The following is a 15,040-nucleotide window of genomic DNA, read 5'->3' on the forward strand; positions in this document are numbered from 1 at the left end:
TTCTCTCTGTGACTCTTCTAAAGTAGCAGAAGAGCGTTTTAAGCTTCTCTGGTTTCCTTGATGAACGTCCTTCAAACAATCTGAAAGAGATCGAAAATAAAAGAGGGTGAAGGATGATTTAAAATGTTTTAATGATTCACAAGAAACTAAATCTACATTGCTACTAAGTAATTAGTAGTTCTTCCAGAAGGCAATTCTGTAATGATAGAAAACCAGGAAACATTCAGATTCAAACAGCATCTGGAGAGGACTGAAACCAACCAGAATCAGGCTTCTTAAAAGTTGTTCAGGTCAGATGGCACTCTCTAACAACCACGTTCCTCCAATCTATTTTCCTCCAGGGAGAAGGCACCATCTGGTCCCCCAAAGTCAATTAGGCCAGTGAGTTAATGCTTGATCATCTTCCCAATGGCAAATACTATTTTATTTATAGTTCATAATATTACTAGGTAGTTAAATGATTGAACCAAAATGGTATCTGAAAAAAAGTCCAAATGATTGTTTGTGGTGGGGGCAGCAATGACAGCAACAAGCAGGTATGACAAGATATTGGGGTACTGACCAAAAATATACGCTTTGTATGTAACCAAAACAATGCTGACCCTATGCCATCTAGTTTCCAGCAATCTGGACTTGCACTACTTAATTTAGTTTTCTTTGAAATGACGTGGCATTGTTATTGGTAACACATAATGCAATTTATCCTGAGGAAAGAAAAGCAGGGCTTTGGAAGCATATGACCTGAGGAAGTAGTTCACTAAAAGATTTCTAACACAAAAGCATGCTTTTGGGCACAACATCTAGCTTTACAAAGGTACTTACAAATTATAAAGAAATTCCATGGCTATAAATAATGAGGTATTATTCATTTGCCTCTAGTCATATACTCTGTCTTTAAAACCAGAAACCCTTCAAGTAAAAGTTTGCTTTAATAAGTGCCAAAATGGGTAAAATATTTCATGATTAGAAAAACAAGCTTATGTAACTATGCAGAGAGAGAAAAGTTAATTCTATGAGAAAATCCTATTGAGCAACTGAAATGAATTAGGAAAAGGGAAGGAAATGTAGATTTCAAATCATCCTGTTTTCAATGATCTGAAATTCTTTATTCAGGGTCAATTTCTGAGAAAACAATTTATATGAATACTTATTTCCTGAAAAGAATGCTAATGTCAGAACGTATTTTTACCAAATGTGAAATCAAATTAATTTTTAAAAATAGTTTGGGTGAGTGCCTGGGTGATCATTTTTACTCATCTAAAAGAACTTATTTTTTCAAATGTTTATTACAAATACTCTTAAAAACCAGCTGCCTGCCAAAAGAAAGAATCTTTGAGTGTGCAGGTTTCAGTGTGGTTTCTTCTGCAATATGTCAACCAGAATAGTTTGTTTAAATCAAAATGATAGTCGAAATGAAGAAGCCACTTGGCAGTTTAATTAAACATCCTGTATCAAATAAATATGATTTATCAAATGAATACCTTAGGATCCATTGCACAGTCCCTTTCTAGGTTTACTACTTAGCAGAGGGAAGCAGGATGAATATAAAGGCAGCTATCATTTTGGAGAGATGAACTGATGTACTATACAATTCAATTAAGGGAAGAAAGTTCCTCTTCGGAGAACTGTTGCATCATGAGTGAAAATGGCTATGGCCCTTCAGAAATAATTCCCCCACACATAAAAAGCTTCCATGTGTGGTCAGTTGTTTGTAAAATGACATACAAGTTCACATATTTCATAACCATGATGGCAAATTATTAACCTTTTATTAACCGTAGGAGCCTCTTGGGACTACAGATTTATTACCTTAGCAAAATGGACTTTCCTGGAAAGATTATATGGCTGTTTCATCACCGACTTCAAATGAGCACCACTGTTTATTTTGCAGGTTTAACTCTTATAGGAACAAATCAAGCAGAATCTCCATGTATTCTCTTTATTCACTGCTCCAAGTCTAATTTCAAATAACTATGTAACCAAATATGCTTTCTATCTTCCTGATGGAGAATTGTGTGTAGGGTGGAGTCAGAAACACAAGGAGGGTGGGGTAGAAAGCTGGGGAAGATGAAGCAGGTTTAAAACTCCTGTGTTAATTCTCAGATTTCACTGTTGTAAAATTTTAAAGTACTATGTATAGCCACCTAAATAAAATGAAGTATCCTGATATGAAAGAAGCAAAAAACCATAAAAACACAGGCAATCTGCAGGAGTGAAAGCTACAAGAGTGATGTACTATCTGAAGGACAGTGTTTGGCAGGGAGGAGACAGAAAAAGGGACTGAGGATGGAGCCCAAGAAGGGAAAGAGACAAAAAGATGGGCTGGCAAGACTGAGAGGAGGAAGGGACTGACAGAAGTTTGGGTGGCGACAGAGGGAGATGTGAGGGACTGAAACTCACAGAGACACACATTTAGAGACAAACACAGAAAGAGACAGAGACTCAGAGAGAATGAGATTCTCACAATGATCAAGCACCATACAATTTTTTAACTCCTCAACACTGTTTCTTTTTTTTAAATTCAGGTTTTCAAGTCCTAGGTATGTATACATGAAGGCATATTTTGAGGTAGCAGGCATGCATGTAAACATGCACATAAACAAGGCCACAATAACCCCTCCACATGTAGGAAGACGACTTGGCAATTGACTGAATGATAATTACAGATTTTATTAAAGAAAGCAAACAGAAAAAGCCAGTTATGCAACCTCATTTTTGTTCTAAACAAAACTTTTTATTTTCAAGGGAGTAAGTCAATCAAGGGTCGGATAGTTATTAACTGGTGTTTTTCTTTCCATACATATAGAGAGAAACAGTGTTTCATTAAAAATCTTTCCTTGAATGGAATATTGATAACATTACTGGAATTGGATTCCAGACACACACACACTCCCATGTGATTTCAAGTTAAGGATTAATCCCATTAGTATACAGTAAATCAAACCCAAAGCACTATAACCTCCACTTTAAAATGGAAGCAAATGATAATCCGGAACCTAACCAGAAAGTCATTCTTGGCTTTTCTGCGAAGCACTGCGCCATATGGCCCCAGCAGCATTTTCAATCCAGGGAAGAGATAGATGTAAAAGCCTCCTGGGCTGACCACTGCTGCAACTCACAATTAATCTCTGACCATCAGTTTCCAAGCAATCTCAGAAGCATCAATGCTAATCACATTGGAAGCCTTTATAAGAATGTTTAGGCCTTGAAAGGCAAAGCAGGGGAAAAGGTCAGGGGTATTTAACATAACTAAGCAGGGCTGGAAGAACACAACGATAAATAAAAAAAGGAAGACTTATTCAATTTATTGACGTCAGCCTCCCACCACATACTCTTACCATTTTTCTTATTCAATCAACTAGCTGGCCTTTTGAGACTAAATACTCTCAGACACACACAACTCCCAACTGGCAGAAACCGTAATCATAAATAGCAACTATGCAGAAAAAAGAAAACACGACAACAACAAAACACTCCATAGTCAGCTTACCAAGTGGCTCATCAAATTAGGTACTTAATCTTTCATAAACTACATGATAAAGGGGGAGCTTTTGGTTGTTTTTCATTTCTGGAGCACATTCGGAGCGTTTTGCTCTCCAGAGGAAGTAAGACATAGGACAGAGCACTGAGTTTGGGCAGAAGACAATGTTCAAGTCCCACTTCTGTCACAGGTCATTTACTCTCACTGAACCTATTAATACAGAGGCCTCCCCGCTAGAATTTCCCAGATAGAATCAAAGTGAGCTGTCAATAGGCAGCATCAATGGTCACGAATAGTTCTGTTACTGTTCTTTGCTGTTTCAGGCTGAAGAAAACACATCATCCCACTGAGAGGCAAGAGCAGACATCCTGACTGCTGAGGATTCCCTAAAACAATTGTGGAGACTACCCGAGGCTTCACCTGTGTTAATTAATTTCCATTGGTCTGGTGAACATCCATCAGCCAGGAAGACAAGAGCATGCTTGGTTTCAAATCTCCAGCAGACCCACTTAAAATCTTACTTGGTAAAAATGCTACTAGGAAATTGTGAGCTTAAATCCCTCATGGGCACTCTGGACTGGAAGTAATTCTTACAGCTCAAGGATTATTTCTAAGGATAGTTCTAATTTCTGACTAGCCAGGAGGTTAAAAAGTATTAATCTGGTTCATTCAAAAAGAAGCTGAATGGCAGAACGGTTAAGGGACACAGCTTCTAGAGGCTGACTATAACCTGAGTTTGAACCCCAATTATACCAGTTAACTTGCTGAAGTAAACTACCCTCTCTAAGCCTCCAACTCATCTGAAAAATGAGAAAATGACAATATTTAATTCATAAAGATTATATGAATATTAAAAAAATAGCACAGTGACTGGTATGTGGCAAGTATTTAGTGAATATTAGCTGTTATTAAGACATGTTTTTATGCAGAAAAATTCAGATAATGCTGAGTAAGCAGAGGTACTTGGATAGAATAAGTCATTACATTACGTTCAGCTAAAAAACCAATACTCATTTACATAAAATGCTTACATTGCTCTAATCCACATTCCCTTCATTAAGAAAAATGGATTAGCCTCTTTTCCCATCAAGCCTAACATGCTAACACTCAGAGTCAACCAGTTCAGTGTTCAGGATAAATGAACACACACAATGAAAAAGAAAAACAGGATGTCCCAGCATCCTCCTGTCAGAAGTTTAGCTGAAAAACAAAGATGCTTTAAAAATAAAACATCTATTAACATTTAATATAAATTCTGGTTATTTGGTGGCGGGAAAGGGGAAGTCACAAAAGCCAAGGCTTCCCAAGACTTCTTGACTTCTACCTGTCAGTCATCCCCAAACTGTGGTCCATTTTACTGTTGAGAAAAGACAGCTGTCAGTGTTGCACGTGCCCAGCCGTCAAGAGGGCCCTGTGGACTTGTGTTTCTTTTGCAAGCTGAATAGTCAACTGGCGGGGGGGTGGGGGGGTGGGGGGTGGGGGGGTAATGATACCGTGTTTACTGGGCTATAATTAGGAAGGGAGAAACTATCCACATTAGCTATTTTGGAAAGGTTCAAAATCTCTGTGGGATTCTACCCTCAAAATTAAATTACAAAAATGGTCTACTCTTTATTAAATTTGTCTTGTGTTCCACTTCTGATGATTGACTTGTTCCTCCTATTTAACCTATTTTTCTTCTGATTATAAAGTAATACATGATCATTACAATAGCAATTTGAAAATATATAGAAAAGGATGAAGAAAGTATGAAACGTGTTTATCTCACCACCCAATGGTAATTATGATGCATTTTCTTGTCAGTCCATTTTCCATGCTCATACATCTATATGTATGGATGTGAACACACAGTATAGTAATAGATACAGAATTGAGATTGTATTCTACATACAATTTTTTATTTCTTTTAAAACATACAATTCTTGATTCTAATCACGGTTTAACTTCTGTTCCCCTTCTTCTGCTTTTTCTTGTTTAACCTGACAGGGAATGTATATTTATAGTTATCCACAGAGAGCCTTAAGCTTTTCTGAGGAAAGGGCCACAAACATTTAACCAAGATAGAGTACTGCAGTTATATGTGAAGAGTTTAAATACTGAATTCTTAATGGGTAAAACTGAATGTCTGGAATTTGCTTTAAAACATTCTAGGAAAAAAGAAAGAGTGGTTGGATAGGTGAAAAAAAGAGCAAAAAAAAAAAAAAGATACTGGTAGTATTGAGGTTGAGTGATTACAACATGGGTTCACTATACTGCTCTCTTTATTTTTTAGTTATGTTTGATAATACCCATAATATAGTTTTTAAAAAATTACTTTTTTAGAGAAGAGGCCTTCTGATACAAACTTAACTTAGTAAGAAAGTGCACAGTTCTTACCCGCCGCCCAAAAAAGTTTTTTTTTAAAGCCTATGATTAAGCCAAAGAACCTTCTGAGAAAGCTGATAACTAAGACATCAAAGGTTTATCTCAGGGATCATCAAGATTTAACTAGTAGCTGATTATTCATTCTACAGAAACAACTATAAGTGGCCACTGAGACACTAATTCTAAAGCATTATTAATTAGAGCTACTTCTTACCCAAACCAAAAACGAGAATAACAACCCCCAAACCACTGGGATTCTCTTCAGAATTCTGGACAGAAATTTTTAATTTATAGCATCTCTGGCAGATCCTGAGCTGATCAAACATTTATTTCAAATAAACAGGAAAGTTACCTACTCTTTGGAGAATCCTTATTATTAATATAACTAATACACTTCATGGAAACCGATAATTATTACATTTCTACAAAATTATATTTCTACTTTTTTACTTACAGATAAAATTTGACCATCTCCCTTGTCTATATTAGAAAAGAAAATCTGTGAAATGCATAGCTCTTAAATACCAGTGAGATTACTTGTAAAGAGAGTTCTTCAATAATTTTTCCAATAAGCAAAAAAATTATATTCAATAGACAGGTTCTTTATACAACTGCAACTGCAGATACCAATGTTCTTTGTTTTCTCTTAATCCTATTCCAAATACTAATGAAATCAAAATCAAAGGTAAAAACAGTTTAATTATATATGGCTTAAAAATAAAACATCTCATAATTCCTAAGAATACAGTGCAGTGTGAAAAGTAAAAGACAACAGGCTGAGATCAAGGAGACTCAGTTATAGTCCTAGCACTCTGCCACTAACCAGTCACTTAATTTCGCAAATGTTTCATCTATAAAATTTATTTTCATTTACTCAACAGAGATTTACTGAAGGCCTGCAATGCAGGAGATTTTGCGGAAACCAGAGGGACCAGAACAGATAAGATCCCCATCCTACTGAAAGGATTAAACAACTGTAACAAAGCAGGGGAGGCAGGACAGTGGGAAAAGCAGAGAACACTAAAGGCACACACATGTTGTACAAACCCAGTAGGTGCCCGGGAAGCCTCTCTCCACCCACCCGCTGGTTCAGTCCATCCCTATCACACTGACTTGCCCTTCTGTCTCCACACCTCGGCTCCCCGCCACCACACTATCCCAGCTACCATCTTCTTTTTCCTGGTGCCTTGCAACAGCCTCCTTAACTGGGTACACTCATACTCTGGCCCCTCTCTACTCAGTTCCCCAATGTAGTCAACAACTTTTCAAAATTTAAATCTCATCAAGTGTACCAGCCTCCCTCTCCCCCACATCAAATCCTTTGATGACTTTCTATCGCCTTAGGATGGCTTCCCCAGCACAGCAGGATGGCCTCCTTGCCTCCACCTAAATCAGCAGCCTCTCCTCTCTCTCCAGGCTGTAGCCACACTGGTGTTCTCCCAGTCCCTGGGCACGCTGTGTCCTTCTTGCCACAGTTCCTTTCTAAATGCTGTTCCCCTGGTCTAGAATGAAATCAACTCTCCTTTCTTCCTTGGTAAAAACTCCTGCTCACTTTTTCATACTTAGTTCAAAAGTTATTTCCTCAAGGAAAGTTTTTCTTTATTAAATTATATCCTTCTCTGTTAAGAGTGTCATGATGCTATGCACTTCTTTAAATAACAGAAGTACATACAGGCTGTTACAGGAACTCAGAGGAGCAGCAAATCTATCCTGAGATTTGCTATGAGAACCATCAGAAATAGTGATACAGGAAGTGAGGTTTGAAAGAAGAATAAAAGCCATGTGGAGGAGAGGAGGCCACAGAAGTCAGAAACTGTCTTGTCCCTTCTCTTGTAGCCTAAAGGAACTTAACATACTGTGGAGAATATTTTAAATGCCACTATACATCTGAACTAAACTAAATGACTAAATACTATTCTCTTAAAATTAGCTAATACATCAATTTAGAAAAACAAATTAAAAGCATGCCCCTTACAAGTGGTATTTACACAACCAAAGAGGATATGATATAAAATGGATACCATCTTGTTGAGATTTTTAAAAAAATCTCTTACTCAGATATTATTTTTCATTGTTCGCTGTTCCACTCATCCTTAGTGTTTCTATGGAGAATAACTGTATATAATAACAAAGATTTTCATTGATATTTTAATGTTTGAAAGCCTCACAAATATTACCCAAGAATTATTACATCTAAAAATATTCTTGTATTCAAATCATCTCCTATGCCCTCATTTTCCAAACGAATAAATAAAATAAAACAGAATAAATGTACTGAAGTGTCTTGGTCTTAATAAAAATTTGTATTACATACTAACAAGCTGAATTTTAGAATTTTTCTCATCTGGAGAGAAGCGTTCTAAATTTTAAGAGGCTAAAAATAACACCTTTTGGGCTCACATTCTATATCACAGCAAAGAATTGTGAATCTATTTCTCCATTGCCTTATGGAGTTGTCAGAAGTGCTGCCCACGTAAAGTTAAGAAGCATTAGAAACAATGACACTCCAGTAACAATGAATCACCCAGTTCTTGGCCTCTAAATACCATTCTCCAATGAAAGGAGAACCAAGGTTCCTTCAGAAAATGATTGATTTCAGAGTTGGAGCATGGAAAACGTAAGATGAGCCTTGAATATCTTGTGATCCCAGAAAGAAAGAAAACACTAAAAAAAAAAAAAAAAAGATTGAGGGCTTCAGACACCAATCTGAAGAAACCCTAGTGGCCAAAGCTAGAACAATTTTAACTCCTAGAATAAAATAAATATCCATAAGCCCATTCTGATATTAAAAATTGGAAACAAAGGATAGCTCTTCTTTATGATAGAATTCCCAGTAATAAATGTAGAAGGAAAAGGGAAATAGAAAAATCACAATAGGCAAACACTACAGTAATTCCTGTTGCAGACAAGATCTACCAGTGGATGCTAAAACTACTGGGGAGAAATGTAAGGCAAAATATTTGCCTCGTGTCAACAAAGCTCCCCAAGATATTTATTAATCCCAAAGCAAAAGTCAGTCCCTGTAAAGCGGGAAAACCCAGCAGACACCACCTTAGCCAGGTAATCACCAGCAGGACACATCAACATCAGAAGCCCACCAACATGATGCACTGAGAGGGATACAACATCGGTTCTCTGGTATTTCTGCCCAAAATGCAATGGTCTCTCCATTTTTGTGGGGAAAAAAAAAAAATCAGTCAAATCCAGATGGAAGAACATACTACAAGATAACTGACGAGTAATCTTCAAAAAGTGCCAAAGTCATGAAAGAAAAGGAAGACTACTTAGAAAACTACGGTGGCCCCCCCTTACCTCTGGGGAATCCAAGACTCCACACCGGAGGCCTGAAACCTCGGACAGTACACAACCCTACGTATGCTGTAATTTTTTTCCTACACATACATACTTATGATAAAGTTTAATTTATAAATTAGGCACAGTAAGAGAGTAGCAATAACTAATAATAAAGCGGAACAATTATAATAATATACTGTAACAAAAGTTATGCAAATATGGTGTCTCTCTCAAAATGTCCTATTGTACATATTTAATGCCTTTTCCATCGTAACTAAGCACTCACACACACTGTGGCCATAACTTTTACAGGTCGAGGTGTAACAGCAAAACTAGAATAAATTTCTTTTTCTTTCTTCACAATTCCAAGGATAGAAGATTTGTTCTTACTATAGATCTTAGCAACCTCAGCATATGAGTTTTTTTCTTTAAGTTGAGAATTTTACCTTTTCACTTAAAAGAAGGACTTTATAGCTTTTCTTTGTCGTATCCGAATTGCCAGTCATCACTGCTCATGTGCTTTGGGGAATTATTAAGTAAAGTAAGGGCTAGTTGAACACAAGCACTGTGATATCTCAGCAGTTGAACTGGTAACCAAGATGGCTACTAAGTGAGTAACAGGTGGGATACACTGGACAAAGGGATGATCCACATCCTGGGCGGGAGGGGGTGGGACGGGGTACGATTCCATCATGCTGCCTAGAATGATGTGTAATCTAACCCTTATGAACTGTGCATTTCTAGAATTTTCCATTTAATATTTTCAGACTGCGTTTGACTGTAGGTGACTGAAACCACAGAAAGCAAGCCACAGATAAGAGGGACTACTGTAAGCACTACGGGATATTGGGAGGATTCTGGAACAGAAAAATACAACAGAAAAACTGGTGAGATTCAAATAAGGTCTGTAGTTCAATTTAACAGTATTATACTGATACTAATTTTCTGGTTTTGATAATTTTCCTATGGTTATATAGTATAGTTACATAGTAATGTTAACATAAGGGGAAGTTAGGTCAGTTGTATACAGGAATTCTCAGTAGTATTTCTGCAACTTTTTTTTACAAGTCTAAAATTAATTTGAAATAAAGTTTTTCAAGAGACAACAGTAAGAAGGTCAACTAAGTGGCATTACCACACCAATCAACTTTGAAGACAAAAACAGAAGAGCAAACAAAAGTGTGATTTTGCTCCATGACTGCATCTCTTACTTTGCACCCTGTCCACACTGCCCCACCCCTCAGAGGCAGGAGATGGGGATCAGAAGGAGGTAGTGGGGGACATTACACAGAGTCCACTGGGAATGAGGAGCACATATTATAACATTTTCTGAAGGCCCGCTCCTGCCATTAGGGAAGAAAACTCACAAGTCATAGATCCCATAAAGGTAACTCTCCAATGAAAAATAGAGATCGGGAACTGGGGGAGGCTGAAGAGAGGAAAAAATGATATTTAGCTGCCAAAAAGATTTTACAGTGCTTTTGCTTGTGTAAACGATGGAGAAAGTAGTAATATGGGAAAATGGCTAGAATCTGAAACTTTATCAATACCTCCACATTATATTACTTTAGTCAAATAATTTAAACATTCTTTTGTTTTCCTTTTAAAAATATTGCATTAATAAGTTAATCACATCCATAAAAAGTCAAAGTGAACTTTCACTTTTGCTTTTAATCTTAACAGGTATGTTTTTCAAGTCTCATAAGATAGTCAGGTTTGTGACTTTAACTCACACTTTACAGAAAGAAGGCCATGTACTCTGGCTTTAATATTATTTCAGCATACATAGAATATAATGTACAACAAATGTTCTGTGAATAAACGATCACACCGAACAGGCATAAGGAATCCAGGGCGCTTAGAGGGGGAGGACAACCTGACAGGGTGGAAAGATCACGAGCCTTGGAGTAAGACAGACTTGAGACTCAATTCTGTGATGAACTGGCTCCTGGACCCTAAGCAAGTTCTGTAACCACTATGCACTTTAATTATCTTGCCTACAAAATGGCAAAATATCACTTAACTCACGGTATTGTAAAGATTAAATTAGATAATTGTACATAAAATGTTTGGCAAATCATTCAATTCCAACCTTCTCTATTTACTGTGAAAAAGGTGTTCTCTGAAAACATACCGATTGAAGTTAATATCTGGGTAACTAGAATACTCTGATTTCATCTTCGCATTTCTCCGTGGAAATGTGCAGAAGAAAGCATTAGCTAAAAGACTGGCAATCTGTTCCTGTGACATTGTGATGGAATGATTCATCTTCTGTTTCAGGAGCGGTATTGGCTGATAGAGGAAGCAAAAAAATACAGACAAGAGGAGCAATAATTAGTTTAGCAATTTCAAAAGCAGAGGCACCAAATTGCATTTGCTAAATTAAGGTAGGAGTAATTTCAGGCCACTCTTCAATCCTTAAATCAGCAACACTGTTGAAGTCAAGGGCAGTTCATCAAGGATGATTGGAAAAATGTACTTGTTTGACAAAGTGCAGATTTCTAATCAACAATAATGATAGTGAAGAGAACACAAAACATTACTTGTATTAGTGAAAAAACGAGACTACTTTAGCAAGTAAGAAATAAAAACACATTACCCGTGTAATGAAAAATTAAAACAAAGGATGGAACAGAAAAATGTAATGTTGAGCTTAGCTATTACTGCATATGCTATATTCTGCTCACTTAAAGATTATTGGACAGAAAAATTTTTCTATTTCAGTCCTAAATAAAGTGATCTAAGAAAAATAATTCAATAAATTAGTCTTTTCCTTCCAATTCTGAATCACACTTCACACTGACTATTTATAAGACCCGACACTAATTTTATTAAAGCAATTCATGGAACATGTGTATACAGATTATTTATGTATAAATTGTAAGAATATAGGCATTTCCTACATAATCATTCCAAGTCGAGGAAGATGCAGGACATTTTCTCCTCGAGTTTTTTATGTCTGAAATGTCTTCTATTTGTACCAAACCCAAACTGACTGACCGTTTTTTTTTGGGGGGGGGGGTAATTAGGTTTATTTATTTATTTTTAATGGAGGTACTGGGGATTGAACCCAGGACCTTGTGCATGCTAAGCACAAGCTCTACCACTGAGCTATACCCTTCCCCTGACCTTTTATTTTTAGTATAATCCACAGGACCTGAGTACTGTGTTCAGTAGGTTTTATTCTAGTTTAAATATTCAAACTATACGTTTTTAAAGACATGGTGGGAAAGCCAAAGACCAACTGCCAGTTTACATATCAGTTGTGAAGTTTCAAAATGCTCCAACATAATATTTAGAGAAGCTTTCCTGCTCCCTTCAATAAGACCCAGAACTAAGAATCCCAGATGGTTGCATTAATCTCAAAACAGAACGCAGAGAGACCTGCCCTGATCTTATCTTAGGAATCAGCACTCAAAACAAAACTGAGGAAAGGCAGGCAAGACAAATCAAAACCACAATGTTGGAACAATTAACTTTTCTTATAACTAACAGAAAATATACATCATTGCTGGAATACGGGTTTGCTAGAAAAAGAAAAGGCTAAACCTGCAGTTCAACTATGTCCCTTGGGAGAATACAAAAGTAAACAAACAAGAGAAATGTCAAGAATTTATTTTCACTAGGGTATCCACAATTCTCCCTCCTTTAGGCCTTTGCAATCACCAGCTCTAAGAGGCAATAGAGAGCTCACGTTGATCTTCATTTCTCTTCCTATACACTTCCTTACAACCCAGCAGTGAGTTTAGAAAAAGTGACAATGTGTCAGTGGCTTAAAGCAAAATGTTCTTTGGTTTTAGTAAGAAATGAGTTTTTAACTACCATTTACCAGGTTATCCACAAAAATGATTTTAGGCTTAATGGACTTTAAACACAAATATTTCTTGTTCCCCAAATAACTAAAGAGCATAATTTAAAATATAATAAATTCTTTGTTCTCTTGGTGAGGAAAAATGCCTGAAAGCTCATTCTTGGGGAAAACTAGAGGATATAAATCTTATCCCTGAGCACTCAGCGATGTAAAATAAGAGGCTAGTTAATGTGAACCAAGCTCTTTCAAAAAGTTCATGTCCAAAATTTGTTTCCTTTAACTTCCTTTTTATAAATCTAAAATGTACCTCTTAGATTTGGCCAAGAGAATGTTAATATGATATATCATTAATAACAACATATGCAGTTTAACTTGCCAAAGACATATTTTGACAACAAACTGAAATGTTAACTTTCACAGCAGAGATTTATTTTAGAGGACAGAGAACAAAATTAATATGTTCTCCCCATTAATACACTAGTGGGAGAACAAAGGTATTTTAAGGCAGGAAAAAAAAGACAGGGAGCCACAAATCTGATTTTGGTTCTACCAAGTGACTTGTTATAGCTTACTAACTTGGATGCTTCTGAATACATATCTTATTCAGTACAATATGGAAACCTCTCCCAAGAATGTGGATAAGAGAAGAAGAGAAAGTGATTTGTGTCTAATGGCTATATTCTGTCAATTATGAACTACACATTGAGTTAATTTCCAGTGAGAGACTTTATTAGGTAAGGAAAAAAGCAAGGAGGAAAAGGAAAAAGAATGAACATAAAAAATAAGCAAGCAAATAATTTCTAATATAAACAACAAGAGATATTTAAAAATATATTTTCTCTGCCCAACAGAAAAGCTTATTTCAGACACAACACATTAATGTAGTGAAATTAGTTACATAAAACTGGAAATATCACAGTAAAATTCTAACAAATATGGCACACTGAAAAATATTCGCTTTCAGTTCCCAATATTCGGACTCAGGCATTTAGATATGTTTTTTGGTTTCCCCGTGACTGTGCCTGTGGTTTTGGGGGTGTTCCAGTGATAGACTGCAATGCATGGGACCATCCTACACATTCAGAAATTGCTCTATCCAGAATGTCCCTAGGGCCCCTGTGGAGCAACAGTGTTAGCAGAAACCTGGCTAGCATCCATGCAGCCAGGGGGCTGGCCCTGGAAATAAGTGATGAAGGCAAATTCAAGCTACTGCCATGAGAAACATGGGGAAGAAAATTATGAACAAACCAATAACCTCTTATGGTTGTTTGAAAATACATCCACACATTCTTTGATATTCCCCGCCTTTGAGAGGCAGAGTCTAATCATCCTTTCCTTGAGTATGAGCTAGATTTAGTGACTCACTTCTAATGAAGAGAAAAGTATGAAAGTGACAGTGTGTGCCTTCAGAAAATAGGTCAGAAAAGGCACTGCCTCTTCCTTGCTTTCTCCTTTGGGTAGCTTTTTCTGGGGAAGTTAGTAACCATGTCGTGAGGATACCCAATCAGCTGAGGGGGAGCCCCAGGGCAGGGAGTTGAGGCCTTCTGCCAGCAGCCATGAGAGTAAGCCAACTTGGACATGGCTCCTCCAATCCCGGTTCAACCTGCAGGTGACTGCAGCCCTGGCTGACACCCTGACTGCGACCACAGGAGCGACCCTGAGTCAGAACCAGTCCGCTAAGCTGCACCCGAACTCCTGATGGAAACTGAGATAATAAATGCTTCTTGTTTTAAACCACTATATATTTTTTTTACATTTAAAAACATTTTGTATTTTTAATTAATTTATTTTTAATGGAGGTACTGGGGACTGAAGCCAGGACCTTGTGCATGCTAAGCAGGCATTCCCCCACTGAGCTCTACCCTCCCTATTAAACCACTAAATTTTTCAGGTAATTTGTTACGCAGCAATAAATAAATAATACATTCCAAAACAAAATAAAATAATACCAGATTCTTTTTCTTTTTAAAAATTAAGAATGTATCATGAGCTCACTTGCTACACAATTCACTACTTTGGGGGAGAGGCAGGGGAAGGGGCAGGTATTAAGCCATTTTAAAGATAAAATGTTCTAAATCCAGTAGTGTGTT

At 36.9% G+C, this 15,040-nt stretch overlaps 1 protein-coding gene across 4 annotated transcripts in view; it reads right to left on the reverse strand.

Annotated features, from left to right (window-relative positions):
• PARG (poly(ADP-ribose) glycohydrolase) overlaps window positions 1-15,040 on the reverse strand; it is a 109,267-nt gene that overhangs the window by 48,275 nt on the left and 45,952 nt on the right. For all 4 annotated transcript variants that reach the window (XM_014562648.2, XM_032491682.1, XM_006188777.3 and 1 more), the window contains exons 9-10: window positions 11,274-11,431; window positions 1-80 (exon numbers count right to left, since the gene is read on the reverse strand). In XM_014562648.2, coding sequence (XP_014418134.2) covers window positions 1-80; window positions 11,274-11,431 — 238 coding nt within the window. The remainder of the gene's footprint in view (window positions 81-11,273; window positions 11,432-15,040) is intronic.

The sequence above is a fragment of the Camelus ferus genome, chromosome 11 (genome assembly GCF_009834535.1).
Source record: "Camelus ferus isolate YT-003-E chromosome 11, BCGSAC_Cfer_1.0, whole genome shotgun sequence".
In the NCBI taxonomy this organism is placed as follows: domain Eukaryota; kingdom Metazoa; phylum Chordata; class Mammalia; order Artiodactyla; family Camelidae; genus Camelus; species Camelus ferus.